Source organism: Typopeltis vanoorti, chromosome 1, assembly GCF_054136105.1.
Source record: "Typopeltis vanoorti isolate ZY-2024b chromosome 1, IOZ_Tvanoo_1.0, whole genome shotgun sequence".
In the NCBI taxonomy this organism is placed as follows: Eukaryota; Metazoa; Arthropoda; class Arachnida; order Uropygi; family Thelyphonidae; genus Typopeltis; species Typopeltis vanoorti.
The window spans coordinates 123,608,479-123,628,082 of NC_143549.1; the positions used below are offsets into that span (position 1 = coordinate 123,608,479).

The window sequence follows — 19,604 nt, forward strand, 5'->3', positions numbered from 1 at the left end:
ATTGTTCAAAGACATTGTTTGTTAAGATGTAAATTAATCCTTACATTATTATATACATAACTTTTAGATTGCAAACTAAGTTAGAAATAGAAGGATACACAGGTCAGGGGAATGCTGTCTATGAAGATAGACTGAAGGTGTGTGTGGTTGGAAGTTTGGTTGACAGAAAAGAAGATAAAAAGATAGTTAAATGATAAATCAGTATAAGGAAATGCTATATATTTCTATTATCTAATCAATGTTAACAACATTATTAAGAAGGGGGTATTACTGTTGATATTCAAATGGCAGAAATTAATTCAGTTTTTCTTTATACAGATGATATTATCCTCTTAAAAAAATAAATGGAAATTAAATTTTACATGAAACACCTTTCTATAAATAAACAAGTAGATGCATTTATGAGTCTTCAGCCAAACAGCTCTGAAGAAAAATTTCATATGAAAATCAGCAATAAAAAGACAAAATATGAAAACAGACAAGAACCAAAAAATAACTGCATTCTCAGCACTGAACCTACAGAAAAGTTCCACATTTTTACAATTCAGAAACAATGTTTTGTGAAGAGGCGAATTATATATTGAAACAAATACAGGTAGGCTGGTATAGTGGGAAAGCTGGATGAATTACTTTGTATAGGAGAAGAGAGGGGAATCAACTAAATGACCAAGATAGTAGTCAAAACAATTTTAACATAAGAATTTGAGTGTTTACTTAAAAATAAAATTGTGGATCAAATACTTGACATCACAGATATGGCAGCTTGAACAAATGCGCTCAACTATACTAATGGTCCAAACCAGAAGAGCTTCTATAGTCAGTTAAAAAGGGCAATGCCATCTGGTCAGAAAGACAAGTACGAATCTTATCTCAGATGTGAAAAATCTTTGCAAATAAAGATAAGTTTGCTAGTCATGCATAGAGGAGGCAGGGTTTTTCCCTCTTGAAAACATAGACTTCTTATCCTTCTAAACAGTAAACCAGCCTAAGAATGCAACAGACTATGCAGACAGACACAGGATTAACCACTATTGTGGCATTAATTAAGTTTATATGAAGTTACTTTGCCATGAAAGCCCATTGAGCTTAACATGCTAAGCAGAAAACTGGGATTAGATCAGTTTTAAATAACAGTTTTCTAGCTTAAATCTTAACAGTGAAGAACAAAGAGGATGTTAGTGAATGATGTATAAGTGCATGAACAAAGGAGTGAAAAGCATGTTTATTTTAATGAAAAGTAATAGAGAATAGAATGCACTGTCTGAGAGGATGAGAAGAGTAGAAACAATAAACCTAAGAAATGGTCTGATCTGTACTTTGTTTGGTGAGGATCTCCAACAATGTTGACAAGGAAGGTCCTCACCATCACAATAATAAAAATATTTGTAATATATCTTACCTAATAACAGCACAAGCGATTTAAAGCATCTTTCAAAAATTATAAGTATACTTGAAGGATGATGTGCCATTTCTTTCAACAAGCTGTTAGGCCTCTTTGGTTTGCTTCAGATGTTTTCGCTGGAGTGATATGTGAAAATATCGTTTCCCAATTTTCACTACCAATATTTGTTCATTGCGTTACAAACTTAAGATTACTATAGTTTATGTGGTATGTGATGCACAGACATTTAATTATTTACAGCTGAAATATAAAAGTTCATGATAAACGGATATATAAACAATTTTATCCGCTGTTATACTCTTCTCAAAGTTAATTTCGTGAAGTTCTGACGTACGAAAGGAGTGAAATCTTTGGACTACATTTTCGATGCACTGTTTATTTTATTTTTCTTTATTCAATTAACTTCATAGATGCACGTTTCCAATTCACAGAAACTAAAGCCATATGCATAAACCATTATAACGTTTGCTTCGCGGTTAAAAATATTTATTTTTTTGTCGTTGATCTTCAAAAAGTAAGATTTCAGTGATTGGTTTTATAACGTTAGATTTTTTTAATCGTCTTCTCTGTCCTGAACGATTTTAGTAAACTAAACACTATGCCACTCACTGTAAAGAATTAATGCTGACTTTTCCTCATCGCCATTGTATACAACCTAAAACCATGCTTTTTGCCTTGAAATGTACGCAGTACAGGATGAAGCACACGAACATTAGAAAAACAAACGCTTTAACAATCATCTGCAATCCCAACGACCACAAATTGTCGTACCAAGTACGAAGTCTTAGATATGCATATCGTTAATGATCGCCTATCATAAAACTTTCCGCAAATATGCCAATAAACACCAATTAAACAAGACACATTCATTTTCTGCTATGAGAAAGTTCCAAAATGGCGGTATTTTTGTTTCTAGTTGTGATCCCGGATAATCAATATTTATAAACAGTTTAAGAAAATATTTTTCTATCCACTTAAACACATATTTATTAATACCTTAAAATTAAAAGGTGTACTAATATCGAAATATAGAGATATAATGGTGGGAAAATATTTTGTATGCACTTTATAATTAAGATATAAACTGAGTTCTATTATATATACACTGAGTCTATTAGAGAGCAAAAGGAAAGGGTGAAAGAAATGATTGTTGTGGCAGGTACGAATGATTTAAAAGGAGATAAAATGGAAATGATAGAAGACCTGAATGAATTGTTTGAGGTAGCAAAAGAAAAGAGTGAGAGAGTTAGAATGATTAGTCTTTTGTCACGGTATGACAGTGAAATGTTTAACAGGAGGGCCATAATTGCGAATGACTTTATGCGTGGGTTATGTATGACGAGTGGTGTGGAATTTGTGGACGTGTGGAGTGAGTTTGATGGGCGAAAGGATCTATATAAGATGGATGGCTTGCATTTGAATGGTTACAGTGTAAGAAGACTTGAGAAAGTGTTGCTGAATGTAGTGGATGTGCAAATTCAGGGAAACTAGATTTGTTAAGGGGAGGGAGTAGATATACAGTCCTTAGGGAGGCAGTTGAATGTAAGAATGAATATAATATGCTAGAGCAAATAAGGACAACAAACCAGAGTGGGACAGTTAATATAAAGCATCAAGGTAGGGTTGAGGCTAATGGGGGTTTCAAATTCATGTACACTAATACTAGGAGTATTAGGAACAAGAAGGAAGAGTTTTTGGCCATGGTTGGCACTTCCAGACCGCAGGTTATTGGTATTAGTGAAACATGGCTGACTGTAGATGGTATAGCTAGTGGGATTGAATGTGATGGGTATAGTATGTTCAGGAATGACAGAGAGAATAAAATGGGGGAGGAGTATTGTTGATGATAGCTGATGAGCTCCAGCCAAGGAGAATAGAAGTTGAATTGCAGGATAGAGAAAAGAGCACATTTGAGGCCATTTGGTGTGAGATTGTGGCTAGCAGAACTAAATATACAATTGGGTGCTGCTATAGACCAGGTTATGGAAAAGATGGTGGTTACAGTATGCACAAGCAAATAGAAGAAATGAGTGGAAGGAGGGTGATTATTATGGGAGATTTCAACTATGGTCGCATTGATTGGAGTGAGGAGAGGACACACAGGAGGAAGGAATTGGATTTTATGTGATTATTAAGGGATAACTATCTGCGACAGCATGTAATGGAAAATACTAGGAGTCAGAGAGTACTTGACCTAGTAATTACATCTGAGGATTTGGCTGTAACAAATATGACCACATTGCCACCAATCGGTGAGAGTGATCATAGGGTCTTGACTTGGGACGTGGCTAAAGGTGTAGAATTTTCAATCATGACAGGGTACATGTGGAATTATCGGGCTGGAAAATATGACAAGATTAGGAGTTTGATTGGTTCAGTGCCATGGCATGTACACCTGCAAGGACTAGAAGTTGATAGTGCATGGGAGGGAGTTAAGAAGGGGTGATATGATTGAGACATTGAAATTACTGAAGTGTTTTTATAATAAGATTGATCCAGAAGATATTTTTTAAAATATGACTGGTGGTGGGAGGACTAGGGGCCATGCATGGAAGCTGGGCAAGAGCGTGGTTGACAAAGGTGTTAGAGCTAGGTTTTTTACTTGGAGAGTGGTGAATGAGTGGAATAAGCTTTCAGAGTCTGTTGTGGGTGCTACGAACGTGAATGAGTTCAAGGCAAGATATGATAGATACTGTGTGAATGTTGAATAGTTGTTCCAGACATGATGTTAGGGCCTCCCTCGATGAGTCTGTCGACTCCTTGGAGTTTCCCGGAACAATAATAATAATAATATCATACTATTGTGATAAATGATTGGCACATGAGCATTTTTTTTAACCACATAGAAAAATGTGGATCGTGGGCTTTTTGAATTAGTATTTTTATAAACCAATAAAGATAAGTGATTTGAAAGATTTTGAAAATCACAAAACATGGGGACGGGCAAGGATTTGAGATATAAACTAGATACACTATCAACAGTCAGAGGACAACCCTGCAATTTCAGGAAAATGGATGCAGTTAGGCAATAAGCAAATTTTGTGGCCTATTATGATCTTAGCACTCTCTGATAAATAATTTTGATACAGTATAACGAACAATGCATACACGGGAAGAGCTAACAGCGTTTCAGAATGGGAAATTATATTTGTCGTAGAAGTCAGGGGCTTGAATTATTTATACGATCTCCTATTCTTCGTTCGTTCTATAATGTTCAGAGAGATATCACTGAAAGAATACTTGTTGTAGACTGGATCAGAAAGGATATGTAACTAGATTTCTAAATATACACACACATCCAATATCTGTGTAGAAACAGTTATCGCTAACATCAACAGTTTCCTTCATGCAGCACAGAGTGAACCACAGTGTAACATTCATCTGCAAGATTTTCACTTACTAGATAAGTGAATGTTGCAAAACCCAGCATTGTATGGAATGTATAGAATTGTGTCGTTTAGAAACCAGACTACGACCAAAAACGACTGGTTTAACATATCTGCTGTCCAGCGTGATCAGGCGGTCAGGATACAATATTTGTACACAGCAGTCTAAAAGCTATTTTCGGCCCACGTAATATTGATTCTAAAATGAGAGTTAGTACAGTAAACGAATCATCCAGATGGCGAAAAAAAAAAAAAAAAACATAAAAATAAAATCCACCTTTACAATCCCCACCCTTAACCAGACCTGATAGCTGGCATAATACCTATCCTGGATGCCAATCAAAACTATTGATTGACATCCAGGAAAGGAACAATATAACAGACAACTGCAACTATCTTATGATCCCCCTACACCAGCGGATCCCAAACTTTTTCGAGTCGCGACCCCATTTTATAGAGGCAAAGTGACCGCGACCCCGATACATTAAAAATAGGCTTTTTAATAGGGTAACTGAAAACACATCGAAAATAGATTTTTCAGTATAATATAATTCTAAATAATGTTAAATTACGACATATTTATGCGATGATTGAAATTGTAACTCATTAACAAGCTTAAAAATTCATGGTTGAGTGTTCGTTAATGCCAACCTCATATCATTCTCAACATTTATTCTGTTTCTTGTTTTGGTTTTCAATTGAAGAAGAGTTGAAAATCCACTCTCGCAGAGATATGTAGAAACATAGGGGAGTAAAACTCGAAACGCAAGCATGGTGACATTTGGATATGACAGATACATAGCGCATCAGAATTGAGTCAGCAGATTTTCATCAAATAAGTTCCGTGCCAAGGAATCGTTTTGCAGATCCAAGAATTCATCTTGTACTTCATCGGCGATGATGGTGACATCAAGGGAAACACAGAACGGATTTCGTGCCAGCGCAGCTTCTTGTTCTGTCAGCTCAGGGAAATAACGCTGGAGTTCGTTTTCAAGAGAATCGAGATGCCCAGTAATTTCGTCTTTCAATTTGCCATTTATTTCACCTTCAGATTCGTCTACCATGCTGCACAGTTTCTCAAACATGGCAATGTTTCCTAGATTTACTTTTCTTCACCAGTTCTGAGGTTTGGATATAAATGCCCTGAGATTATCTTGAAATTCGATAATAGTTGTTTCCTTTCCTTGGAGTTTCAGCTTAAGCCTATTTTGCTGTTCTAATATGTCTGCTAGGTAAGCGATTCTTCTCAACCAAGCTTCATCATTAAAATAGGCCGCAAGTTCATGTTTCCCTTGCACTTCCAGGAATAACTTGATTTCTTCTTTCAACTCGAAAAAACGATTGACCACATTTCTTTTTGATAACCATTGTACAGCAGTATAGAAAAAAGAACCTCATGATCAGCATTCATGTCTTTACACAGCTGTTTAAACAGACGGCTGTTGTAAAATTTTCAAAATTATAAATTACATCAAATCTGGAGCTCTCAAGAGCTCCAGATTTGATGTAATTTACAATTTTGATTACCGAATCACGTGCTTCTTGCAGGGGAGCTGGAAGAGTCTCACAGGCAAGAGCATATCGGTGAATCATACAGTGGATTCCCTTCGCTTGGGGAGCAAGTTCTTTTACTCTTTTCTGAAAACCAGACTTAGACCCTAGCATACCTGGTGCACCATCCGTAGAAATCCCACAGACGTTTTTCCATTCTAGTCCTCCAGTCACAAAAAAGTTATTTATCTTCTCCATAATATCTTCTCCTTTTGTAGTACTTTCAAGTACACTACAAAATAGTACTTTCAAGTACACTACAAAATAGTAAGTGTACTTTGATGCCTTCTGAATGAATATATTTCACGAAGACAAGCAACTGAGAACATGAGCTTACGTCTGTTGACTCATCTACTTGAAAAGTAAACAATGGTGAAACTTTGATTTCATTCAAAATCTCCTCTTTAAAGTCAATGGATATGTCTGCTATACACCTTTGAATAGTATTATTAGACAAAGATATTCGTTGCATCTTTACTTCGCTGGAAACCCCAAGAATTAACTTTACCATCTTCAACATGCAGGGTTTTATGAGCGTTTCTCCAATCGTGTGTGGTTTTTTTTTTGCTTGAAAATTTCCAATGCAACTTCATATGATGCTTGCAGTAATGCTGTCCATTCATGATGTAAGATTCCTGTTTGATCAAGTCTCTCACGTTTGCAACTAATTTCATATCCACAAAAAAACTCTGAATCCTTTTTAGAATGTTCAAAATGCTTCGTCTGTAAGTGACATAAGAGTTTTGACGGTTTCATAGACTCAGCACTGAGAACAACTTTGCACAAAACGCATTGTGGCTTCACTATTCCACTGTTAGTCAAATAAGTAAAGCCATATTTCAAAAAATCTTCTGAATATTTACGTTTTCTTTCCATGGGGAGGGATTTGGATTTCTAAAAATATAAAAATATATATTTGAAATAATTTAAATAATATAATACAAATGTGCACAAATAATGTAACAAAACAGTTCAAATAATTATTAAAAGTAAAGGTAAAGCAAAAACATTTATTTGAACTTTCACACTTAAGATTCCAATTAATTAGCAAAAAAAACTGGCTAAAACCATTTATTTTATTAAATTTATAAGAAATACTATTGTAGACAATAAAGTTATGTGAAATATTTATTTCAAAACAATATTTTCAAACATACACTGTAAATCAAACACTGTTGAATCCACATCCATAATGTTACAGGCAGTTATTTTAGTTACAAAACAACTACATGAAATTACATTTACCTAATTAAAATGTCTGCTTTTGTGTGATAAATGCGAAAATTAAGTACCTGAACCTTAAGTGGTTTTAATTCATAAAAAAATTAAAAAATAATTTTGCGTACCTTTCTAAATAGTGTTATCGGGTTGCTGGACGGTGACAAGTGAAAATCCCGATCTGCAGATTATATTTTGATTGAGTTTAGCTACATAGTCTTGAGCTACTACAGTGACGATTATAATGTCTGGACCTTACAGCACTGCTCGGCTCGTGGTTGTTTGCTCTTGGCTGACTGTTCGGCTGGCCAAAGAAGGGAAATAACGTAATGTGCTGGGCGTCAGATTCCTGGAAGAGGGATCATTCGATTCGTGTCGACATACGATTTATTATGAATCTCAGATTTCGCTGGTATAGAAGAAAAACCGTTGCCACCCACAAGAAACAAGGCTAGGCAATCAGTGCGCATGTATCACTAAGAATCGACCAATCACAAGCCAAGCCCGCATTCCGTAGAGCCAATCACCAAACAGCGCACGAACCTGGACCTCACAACAAGCTAACCCGATGAACGAAAGATCGTTACACGTTTACACAAACAAATCTCTGTGCAGGACACAATGACGTCATTATTTGTTTTCCCTTTTTAAAATTTTCATAGCTCACCACTGCCCGGCGACCCCACAGAAAAACCTTCACAACCCCATTGGTTGGGCACCAACGCACTACACAACACTATATATTATTGTCTGAAATAATTTCATTTTTACTATCGATTTTACTTAGTTGTAAGATTAAAAACCCGAGCTTCATGGAAGAAAAACCTTAATTGTCCATGCCAGATATAGAATAACTGGAGAACTGTATGAAGAAAGGCTTACAAAAAATATTCTAGTCAGCTACTATAACTGAACTCAGAATAGGCTTTCTTTAGGCAGCCGAGCATTGTAAATGCAAACAACAATTCCACTGGGCTACACATGCCGTTTCAGAGGGAGAAAAATAATTCACGGAAGGGAGTTGAATTTCTAGAGACTGATTCTCTGTCTAGTGCTCTCTAGAAAACTACTGAAGACAAGGAGAGAAATTAATATAGCAGCAAAGAAAGGGAGATTCTCTTTCATAACAGAAAGCAGATGATCTATTATTATTGTGATTCAATCTATCAACATAATATCTATCATAGCTCTCCTTCAAGCCAGTAACAGAAAGAGCATTTACAACTCACTCAGGTAACTGATTCCATTTATTCATGATTATCCAGGTGAAAAATCTAGACCTTATTCCATTGTTAACCACATTCTTACTCAATCCACTAGGGATGACCTTTCATTCTCTTCCCCTCTAACCAAGTTCTGAAAAATTTCCCCTGCAACAATCCTATAAACAGCATTGAGTAAATTAAATATTTCTATCATATCCCTCTTTCTGTCACTAGACCAACTTTTGCAATTCACAAATCTTAAAACTCTCCTAATAGGGTGAACTCTGCAGAGAACTCATCATCTTAGGCACTGCCCTCTGAATTCTCTCCACCACTTCCTCATCCCAATGAAATCCATATGAACATACTTGAGCACATTAATCCATATATGGTTTTATTAAGGCTTTAGAAAGAGAACTAAAAACTCCCTTATCTCTACTTGATAGTGTGTTCTTCAATAACCAAGTAATCCTGTGAATATCGCTAGCCAGCCTGGCTGGCCGCGTAGTTAGTATATCTGCTCTCCATCCAAAAGGCTGCGGGTTGAAAACCACAGTGGGCAAGGATGTTTGTGATTGTCTCTAGAAATACAAGTAGTGGTGGTCGGCGGTAGATGGCGTTAGTGTAATTGTGGTCAGTTGATGAATTGAGTGGTGGAGACAGAGTTGTAGAGCAGGTGTCCTCCCTCGATGAGTCTTTGGACTCCTTGGAGGAATCAAATAATAATAATAATAATATCGCTAATCAGATAATTTATTTTATTGTTTATGTACTGTATGCTGAAAAGTTGCGATAATCACCATGAAGGAATTGATCTAGAACCATGTAACTTACACATTATTAATCATATTTCCCACAAAGTGTTATACAATAGTTACAACAATGTTGCATTATTTGTCGTCCTCTTAGAAAATAAGTCTTCCTTTGTTGCACAACCAGTCCTCAGCTGCAGATATAACTTCATCTGTAATAAATTTTGTTCCTTTAAAATTAGGAATAGAGTAACATGGGGCCAGGTCTGGCTCAAAGGTCAGTGAGGCAGATAATGAAAAATCAAATTGTGCATTCTATGTTGAGTTTCATGAGCACAGCCAGCAGGTGATTTGTCCTGGAAATGTCACAAGCCGCTGCTCAGTTTCCCACAGTATTTTTCTTTCAGTACTTCTTTCAATTCTTGAAGAACTGTTGAATGAACTACTGCTGTAACAGTTTCACTTTTTTGAGGTGCATGGTAAGGATTACATTATCCATATCACAAACGAAAAACTTGATGATGGCCCTACCTCTGTGTCTTCGAATTTCTTCTAAACCTCTGAGATGTCTTCTTATATATCCTAAAAGAAAAAGAACAAATTATTACAATTTGATGAAACATGGGGGTTAAAGTTATGTGCTTTTGTGTGGTTATATCAATTGCTTTATTGTTGTTTCTGATCTAGGTGTTCATAAGAACTGTCCCCTCCTCACACACACACACACACACACACACACACACACACACACACACACACACACACACACACACACACACACACACACACACACACACACACACACACACACACACACACACACACACACACACACACACACACACACACACACACACACACACACACACACACACACACACACACACACACACACACACGCACGCACGCACGCACGCATGTAATGTTTTTCGACACCTAGTTGCGGTTAAAGAAAATGCAGTTTAATTACATTTCTAGTAGCGAATCGAAATACCTTTGGCCTGTTTGGCAGCAACTATCCCCTTTGGGGAATGCTTTCGACCACTTTCAACAAATGTTTGATAGGTCATACATTCCTTTCCTCGCGCAATGATACCCTTATTACTGATGGCGATGACGATTGCTGTGGTCAAAAGCGAATTTCTTTCAAAGAGGTTCAGTGGGGTTGAAGTCTGGACTCTGAGCCAGACTTCGACACTTCAAAGGTGTTTTGTGGAAAGCAGTCTCAGACAAGCATAACAGTGAGAAATGGAGCATTGTTGTTCTGAAACATGCATCGGTCACTTCCGAAGTACTTCCACACTGTAGGAAGCATAAACTTGTCTAGGATATCCAGGTAGCCCTCAGATGTTATAGTTTTCACCACCAATGGATAAAGCTGCATCTAACTGAAACAATGCCATACCATTACTAAGCATCCACCAAACTTGACAGTTGGATGATGTAGTCCTGCCAAATTGTTCCACAGAAATATCAAAACACGACCGTTATGTGAGACGTTTAGAAGCATAATTTGTGGCTCCACAGAACTCTTTTGCAATCATCAGGAACGGAGTGAAAGACACGAGTCCAAACATCGTTTGGAGTTGAGGGGGTATTATGGTGGCTTGTTTGCAGCAGCTTTATTATCGTAATCTTAGTCATGCAACTCTCTTAAGACAGCTGTTCTGCTAACAGATGTTCCTTCAGTATTTTCCAAGTTGACTATGAGGTCCATCGTTGAGGACGCGCGGGATGATCAAGCATACGGAGATGGAGCTTGTCAATCTCGGTCAGTGACTCTCATGGTTTTCTAGGTAGTTTTCCTGCTGTGGTTGCGCTATTAATTTTTTGATTTACGAATGAGTAACCAATGGTGGATCTCGGTATACTGAGATGGTAGCAATGTCACTGACAGAAACACTATTGATGTACTCTAATACCATCCCATGTTCGAAATCTGTCAATTCAGCTGAACATGGTATCTTAAAATTGAGTACAGTGCAAAATGTGCAGTTCATCCCACATTATATTACCAGACCTCAAATATTTAGGGAAAGTTACAGGAACCCTGAATATTTGGATCTGTTAGGTGTTGTATATATATATTTGCATGCAACCTAATTCTACTAGAAATTCTCCCAATGTGGGCTAATGCTTCTAAAAAAGCTACAAGTCGATAAACTCATTTGTTCGTTATTCTGAGAACCTTTCTGCATTGAAGATAAGGCTATGCTACTTGTGTATCACGTTTTAATATAAAAACATGGATCACTATTACTGAATTTAGGAATGCAATAGTGGGAAATACTGCTTTTCTCAGCTGTAGTTCTGTGCGAATGGGCATGTTTTACATTGGATTCATCCCAATGTAAAACATTGGGAAAATGTTTTATCCAAATGAGAAAGTCGTATTTCTGCAACCAAACGCGACTTCTTCCTTGTTCCACCATATTGGTCAGTTGCAGCTAAATTCAATGTTTATTATTTGTGGAGAAAATTGTACACTATTTGGAGTTTAGGTAGGTAGGCAGGTAGAGGCACAGAGAAAGTGAGTACGAAATGATCACTGTCACCAACTGCAGGCAGAATAGTTACACCATGTGACACTATAATTAAATCTAGCACTCTTTGACCTCGAGTTCCTTCTGTCACATGCTGCTTGAGGAAGTTGTCCTGCAACAGCTCAATAAAAGCATTTTCATTCTTCTCATGAGATTCTAATGCTACCCAGGCAATATTTGGACAATTAAAGTCTCCCATTATGATTACTCTTTTCGGTTCACCTTTTCTATTTGGTGATGCATTTCTTCATCACCAGCTACTGATCCACCATGTCTGTAGCAACACACCACTATGTAATTTGCCTTGTTAGATTCCACCTCACACCAGATGGCTTCAAACTCACTGCCACATGAAATATTGTTAATAGTATTACTACATTCATAGGTCTCAACTGTAACTGGATTTAAGTCATCCAATATCATTAGCAGCACGCCCCTCTCCTCTTCTCTCCTATCTATTCTATCCTTCCAAAAAATACTGCATCCATGACACTCGATACCAGTTAGTAGGTCTGATTCTGATAGCCAGGTCACATTAGATCCGACAATCTGAGGTCGCAACATATTGACTAAGGCAACAAACTCTACTCCTTTGTTTCTGATATACTGCTAGCATTCGTGTACAGATATAATAATCTACCTGCATGTTTTTTTGTATACTCTTGCTTGCAGTCTGCCTGACACAGTTAGACAACTTTCAAATCTCTATTCTTCTATAATGCCTTACACATGTAGACATCTTTGCACACATATGATGGGTCCGAACCGGATGAACACAAACCCGTAATGTCTCGTCAACATTTCCATTCCCGTCATTAACACAGTTATATACCATTGTCGCTCTTACACTCACATTCACACCATTCTCTCCTTTATAATTCAGTTTTCCTGACTGTCTGTGTTAGGTCTCATACCAGTTATTACTTTTTCCAGACTCCTGATACCAAACGCATTCAGGTGTAGGTCATCCCTCTTATACAAATCCAATCTTCCCTCAATCTCACTCCACACATCCAAAAAACTCACATCCATTCCTTCTATAGCCTACGCATCGAATCGTTTGCCATCATAACCCTTCTTTTTAATTCATTTTTATCATAGCGAGGAAAAATACTATCGATTTTACGTCACTTACCTGATTTTCATTATTCCCTGACTTACCTGTTTCCTTGCTTTGTTGTTTCTTATTTTCCTGTTCATTTTTCTTTTTCTTCCTATGCTCATTTAAACGTCTCTCAACTTTTTGAAATTCCTGCATTGTCTCTGTGATGATCTTCTTTAACTTCGCTATTTTGGCGGTTAATTCATTTTCGTTGTTAACCTCTTACATGTGCACAATAACTTCGTTGGCAGGGCTAATCTTCTTGTTCTCGCCTGCATTTTTTAGCATTACCTTTCTTGCCCTTTCTGGCGCCTTTTTAAACGTATAGTAAATATTAAAATATCTTAATAAAAATATGTGATAAAATACTAAATACAGTATAAAACACTAAAATCTACACTAGTAGAATTCGCCGAATTCGCCAATGTCCCTTGGATATTGAAACATTCCAACTCAGAACAATATCTACTGCGCAACCTTAAAAGCAATAAGACTCACGTATCGCAAAGAATATATTTTTTTATATGACCATTGCAATAATTACATTACAATAATATGATTTGACTAATTATTGTAATTAATTAACCTTTCCAAATACTAAATTTCAAGAAATTTTGCATAGCAAAATTTTACAATAACTGTTTAAAGACTGACAGGAGAACAACAACAACAACATTCTGCTTGGTTTAAGTGGATGTGTTCTTCATTTTTCTCTATGCATCGCTTCTGTGATTACGGTTTTATATTGACAATAAACAACTATTTTACAAGATAAATGTAGACAACTGTTATCTTCCATGATCTTACGGATAAATTCTAATCTCGAAGTGCATTTTTGGGACAGTCTATCAAGAAAAGAGGTTGCTCTCTATTTCTCTTCCTACTGGATAAAATTAGCAGCGGGATGGCCAATGTCCTTTGGATATTGAAACATTCCACCTCAGAACAATATTTGCTGCGCGACCTTAAAAGCAATAAGACTCACGTATCGCAAAGAATGTATTTTTTTTTTTATATGACCATTACCAACAGAAGTCTGCAAATCTATAACATAATAGCACCGTGAATGGGAATAGTTTACTTAAACCAGGAATTATGATCTAAAAATTGTCATTCTTAACTTACTTCATTTACGAGCACAGCAATCATGCAACAGTGCAAAAAAGTAACAGAACAGCAGTATCAATATTAAGGAATTGATCATTCCATCTTTTGTATATATAAAAAACAAATTACCGTAATTAAATTTTAATTTTGAATTAAAATGCAGTCCATAAAGGAGTTTGCTTTCTTTAAGATAATTTCATTTGACTTTTCATTATTATTTCTTCTTTATAAAGAACTGCAAGGATATCGTTTTTACTTATTTATTTTTTTATCGTAATTTAATGCATTTATTTTTTGTTTTATCTCTTTTATTATTATTCTTTTTTCTGAAGCTAATCTTTATTATATATATGTTTGTGATTGTCTGTGGAAATACTAGTGGTGGTGATCGGCGTAGATAGCGTTGGTGTAGTTGCGGTAGGTTGGTGGAGATAGAGTTGTAGATCAGGTGCCCACTCTCGATGAGTCTATGGACTCCCTGGAGGTGTCAAATAATAATAATAATAAATATATTAAGCTATACCTATTTAGTCTTCCAGTATTTCTTTTCTATTTCGGTTTTATTATTTAATATTTCGATTAGTTTATAATTTTAATATTATAAGACAACGTACAGTTTTACAATAAGCAAACTTAACAATGCGTACATTATTTGATGAGGTGTAAGAAAGAAAAAACAAATTTTTATTGTCTTTGAATGATGACTTCATAAAACTGACGTATGTATCACAGTTTGAGTAAAACATCTGGCAGAAGTCATGTGCGTTATATCCAGGTAGAAAATTACGACTTAGTTGCAACAGAAAAGTCAAGTGAAATTCTGGGACAAAATGAAAAGAAGAAATTATTATTATTATTATTATTATTATTATTATTATTATTATTATTATTATTATTATTATTATACTGGCTGTATGGACTCAACTACTGCTTGAGATTAAAAAAAAAAACATTAATAAGATTAAAATTCAGCGTTTCGCCTTTTACATGGAGGCTATCTTCAAAAAAAAAAATATACATCTACATTCCAGCAAGTAGCACCATTCAATTTGTAAGCTAAATGTTTAAAATAATTATTGTCATTAGCATTTCCTCTTGTTAAGAAAAAAACAACAACTAAATAAATGAAAACTAACTAACTAAATAAATAAAACTAATAAATAATACTGGTAAATAATAAACGATGACTTCTAACAGTCATGCTAAGCCTAAATCCTTGGTATGCATGATTGATGATGATGAATAAATAATACTTAATCAGCTAACCAAAAAAAATTCCTGATATCCAGTTATTAAACCTTAAATTATAATAACGATAAGTCGAACTTTGAACTTTGAACTTCATTGATTGATGGACTGAGTCCTTGACTCTTTATCCCTTCATCTGGATTTTAGATTGTGGGTAATTTACCCGCTCATTGTGAGCATTGAGGCTGTATCAGCTTTTTCTTGCGATGGAGGATTTCGGTTTTTTATGTATGAAACGATCCGAGGGCTTGCAGTCCGCTGCCTGTCGAACTAGCTGATTTGAGTGATTATCCGTGATTGTGAATAATTTCTCCGCAATGCCTGTCATGTAGGTGTTAATATCTGGACCATTGGCTTCTTGATGTAACTGGATGTTTCTGATGAACCATAAATGCCATTTTTAGGCATTTATTCTGTATTATCTGAAGTCAGTTGATGTTGCTTTTAGTCGTGTGACCTGTGACCTAGACTTACGCCTCTCCAACACGTCTAAAAGACGTGTTGGAGAGGCGTAAGTTAGTTGCGGTCTGATTACCGATTTGAAAAGGAGGATTTTGTTGCTTATGCTTAGGAAGCTGTTCCTATTCAAAAGTGGATATTGCTGTGCTATGGTCTGACTTGCCTTAGTGGCGACACTATCCATATATGACTTGAAGTTTAGACGTCTATCAAGATGAACTCCCAGATATTTGGTAGAATTGCGCCAAGGGATGATTTTAACAAACATTTGTATGCTTGTATTCGGTTCTGCTTTACGTCTGGTGAAAAGTACTGCAGAGCTTTTGTTTGGATTAATTGCGATACGCCACTTGGTGTACTAATCCTCCAATTCATTGACTGCTTTCTGCAGCTTGATTGTGGCCAGGTGTGGACGGAGGGATCTGGCTATAATGATTATGTCATCGGCATATAGAGCGGTAATACCTGGGGACAGTTTGGGGAGATCTGCCATGTATATGGAGAAGAGTAGGAGAGATAGCAGAGAGCCTTGAGGGACTCCGGTCGTGATTCTCCTCTCTGTGGATCTGATACCGTTGAGTTTTATTTTAAATTTTCTGTTATTTAGATATGATTTGATAAGTAGAACTAGTGGTAATGGAATACCAACTTCGTGTCGTTTAAAAATTAGTCCGTGATAGCACACTCTATCAAATGCCTGAGTGATGTCCAAGAAAACTGCGCCAGAGTGTTGGTGCCATTCATATCCTTGAGTTATATATTGGACAACTATGTAAATTTGTAGCGTTGTGGAGTGATATTTCCTAAAGCCGAATTGCTCATCTTGAATGACATGGTTGATATCTGCTGCCTCTTGAACCCTTGTGAGAATAGCCCGTTCGGCTATCTTACTTAACGGTAAGTCGACCAATGATCGATAACTTATATTAATGTTCTCGATCATTGGTCGAATTATCACTATTATAGAGTCCTTAAAAAAAGATTAAGTTTCTCCTAATGACGACTTTTCTTTTTGAAGGTGACTTATACGTTCCAGTAGCCATTAACTTGCTATTTTTATTAATTTTGGTTTGTAATGAATAATGTTTACTGTAGTTTGCTGCTGTAGGCAATCTGAGTATGTGCATTGTTATTACTTCTTTATTACAAACGCTGAGGACTCGAATATTACTTTGCATGAATATTTGTAAAAGCCAGTTATGGAAGAAACTTGCATTTGTCTTTGTCTTTTTTTTTTCTTGTTGTTGTTGTTATTGTTTCTTTGATTATATTTCCTCACTCTTGAAAACAAATAATTCAACTACCCGATAACTAAGACGAATATATTTCTTAAGTATTATACTGTAAAACACCATAATACAACGGATTTCAGAGCCCAATCATTTTTCAATATCTTAAGAGTAGAAATGAAATTTATTGGAGTCTCCGAAAAACCAGAGTTATGTCACACTAATGTAACAATTATTTGAAAACAGACTTCATTAATTTCCTGTCTTCTGTTCCTTCACCACTTCTAGAGCTAAATATTTCAGTTACATTTACTTATATTTTGCTTACATTTTTTCTAGTCTGAAATGTACATAATACAACGGATTTCAGAGCCCAATCATTTTTCAATATCTTAAGAGTAGAAATGAAATTTATTGGAGTCTCCGAAAAACCAGAGTTATGTCACACTAATGTAACAATTATTTGAAAACAGACTTCATTAATTTCCTGTCTTCTGTTCCTTCACCACTTCTAGAGCTAAATATTTCAGTTACATTTACTTATATTTTGCTTACATTTTTTCTAGTCTGAAATGTAATGAAAGAGAAAAAGAAATGTTTTCTTTAATAATTTTTTTAAAGTTTGACAAAGTTTATTATCATCTTCACATATACAGATTATTTATAAATATACAATTGAAGCATTACTATTACATTTTTGTGCACTACTGTTATACTTTTTTGTAGTCTCAGTGAGTTTCTAGTTTAGTATGTAACTGTAATGCAGTAACATAATGGTCTGCCAGTTTGCAAGTTATGATGGCTGCTGTATAGCTGTTGGGGGGGGGGGGCTGTATATTTATGTGATCAATACAGGATGAGGTGATTGTATTATCGACTATCTCTTCTGGGGTTATGTTATATGCTGATAAGAGGTCTAGGTATTGTTCTGTGTTGTTATTTATGTTCCTAATGTTTATATTCATGTCTCCTGTTATTAGCAGGTATTCTGAGGCGCCTTCTTCCGTAGCTGAAAGCCATCTGTTTAATTCATCTAGAAATTTTAGTGGTGCGTGGTCTGTATATTGCGTTTAATATCAAGGAGTTCTCTTGTTTGATATTTTTAACTTTGATGCAGATATATGTTTTCTGCAAATAATAATAATAATAATAATAATAATAATAATAATAATAATAATAATAATAATAATAATAATAATAATAAAATTGTCGTGTGTGTGTGTGTGTGTGTGTGTGTGTCTTGTGATAAAGAGAGGATATACGTAAACATTGAAAACTATGGTTTCAATGCTCCTTTCCATCGGAAATCAGAACGATATTTTCACTTTCAAATCTTTGTCCTTCGTCCATTCTGATAACACAGTAATTAAAACAAGATGGCAGCACTGTATGTTTATGTGACAATAATAGCATGTAGTAGAAAGTGTAAGCAAATTTTTTTTTCTGCGTTTTCTTATCATCAAGGATATGCTGCGGTATATGTGTGATGTAATCAAATTCTAATCTGATTTTAATTATATCAGATTAAAATTCTGATGTATTCTTTCTTTAAGGGCATTTAGAGTTTTACATAGGATTGCTGACTAGTCTCTCAAGTCAAGTTTCTGAGAATTAAAGAGCATGGTACTTTCAGTTACGATTTAATAATGAGACCACCTGGCTTCGATTTAATGCACGATAACAAATATATTGATATAGTTGCTTACAGTAAATTTGGACGATCCAAAAACAGAAAATCGGAATTCATTATTTCAATTGTTAATTGCCAGTTTGAGGTGCGTTTAAACTCTGAAACGATTTTGAGTATATTTAGGGGTTGCGACAGTTAGTTTTTTTAATATCGCTCCTAATAAAACTACGTTCTCGGCGAAGGCAATCATCTCGCCGTTGATATCAGTGAAGACTGCTGTGGCCTTTCATTCGTCACACAACTTTGGAAGCTGGAACGAGCCAAGGCTGTTCATGATTCTTGAAACCTCTTGAACAGAAACATTTCTGGGCCTGTGGAAGTTCAGTTGAGTGCAATATTATGAATACCAGCACTATTTCAAGAATACGATGACGGCAAGGCAACCACAACGGGTCTTTTTTCATATATTTCATTTATTTGTCCGTTCTGTTTATTAAAGAATTCTTGCAGAAGGTCCACTAAACTGGCTTTTAAGGTCTCTAGACCGTTTCCTATTAGTATATTTAAAGAGTTAAAATTATTGGACTCACCTGCATTTTTTGGTCTGTTCAGTTCGTCGTCTGATTTTGCCTCCGGTATAATCGGCTGCGTCGTAGGTGGCTGCTTTAAGTGCGTTTCTTTGTTCTTCCTACATAGTACGCACTTCCATTCCTAGCGTGTTACATCGGATTTATATTTATGTTGCCCGGTTGTTTCTGAAAAGCAGGCACAT

At 35.8% G+C, this 19,604-nt stretch overlaps 2 protein-coding genes across 2 annotated transcripts in view; both read right to left on the reverse strand.

Moving 5' to 3' along the window:
* put (activin A receptor type 2 punt) overlaps positions 1 to 2,271 on the reverse strand; it is a 212,732-nt gene extending 210,461 nt beyond the window's left edge. The window contains exon 1 of the mRNA XM_090393363.1: positions 1,400 to 2,271. Coding sequence (XP_090249489.1) covers positions 1,400 to 1,469 — 70 coding nt within the window. The 5' untranslated portion in view covers positions 1,470 to 2,271. The remainder of the gene's footprint in view (positions 1 to 1,399) is intronic.
* A 3,924-nt stretch (positions 2,272 to 6,195) lies between these two features.
* Positions 6,196 to 13,203, reverse strand: LOC150110380 (SCAN domain-containing protein 3-like). The gene is made up of 3 exons (XM_090397073.1): positions 13,193 to 13,203; positions 10,046 to 10,096; positions 6,196 to 6,571 (listed from the first exon to the last, which is right to left on the reverse strand). Exons 1-3 carry the CDS (start codon positions 13,201 to 13,203, stop codon positions 6,196 to 6,198), a joined length of 438 nt encoding a protein of 145 aa, XP_090253199.1.
* Between the last annotated feature and the right edge of the window lie 6,401 nt (positions 13,204 to 19,604).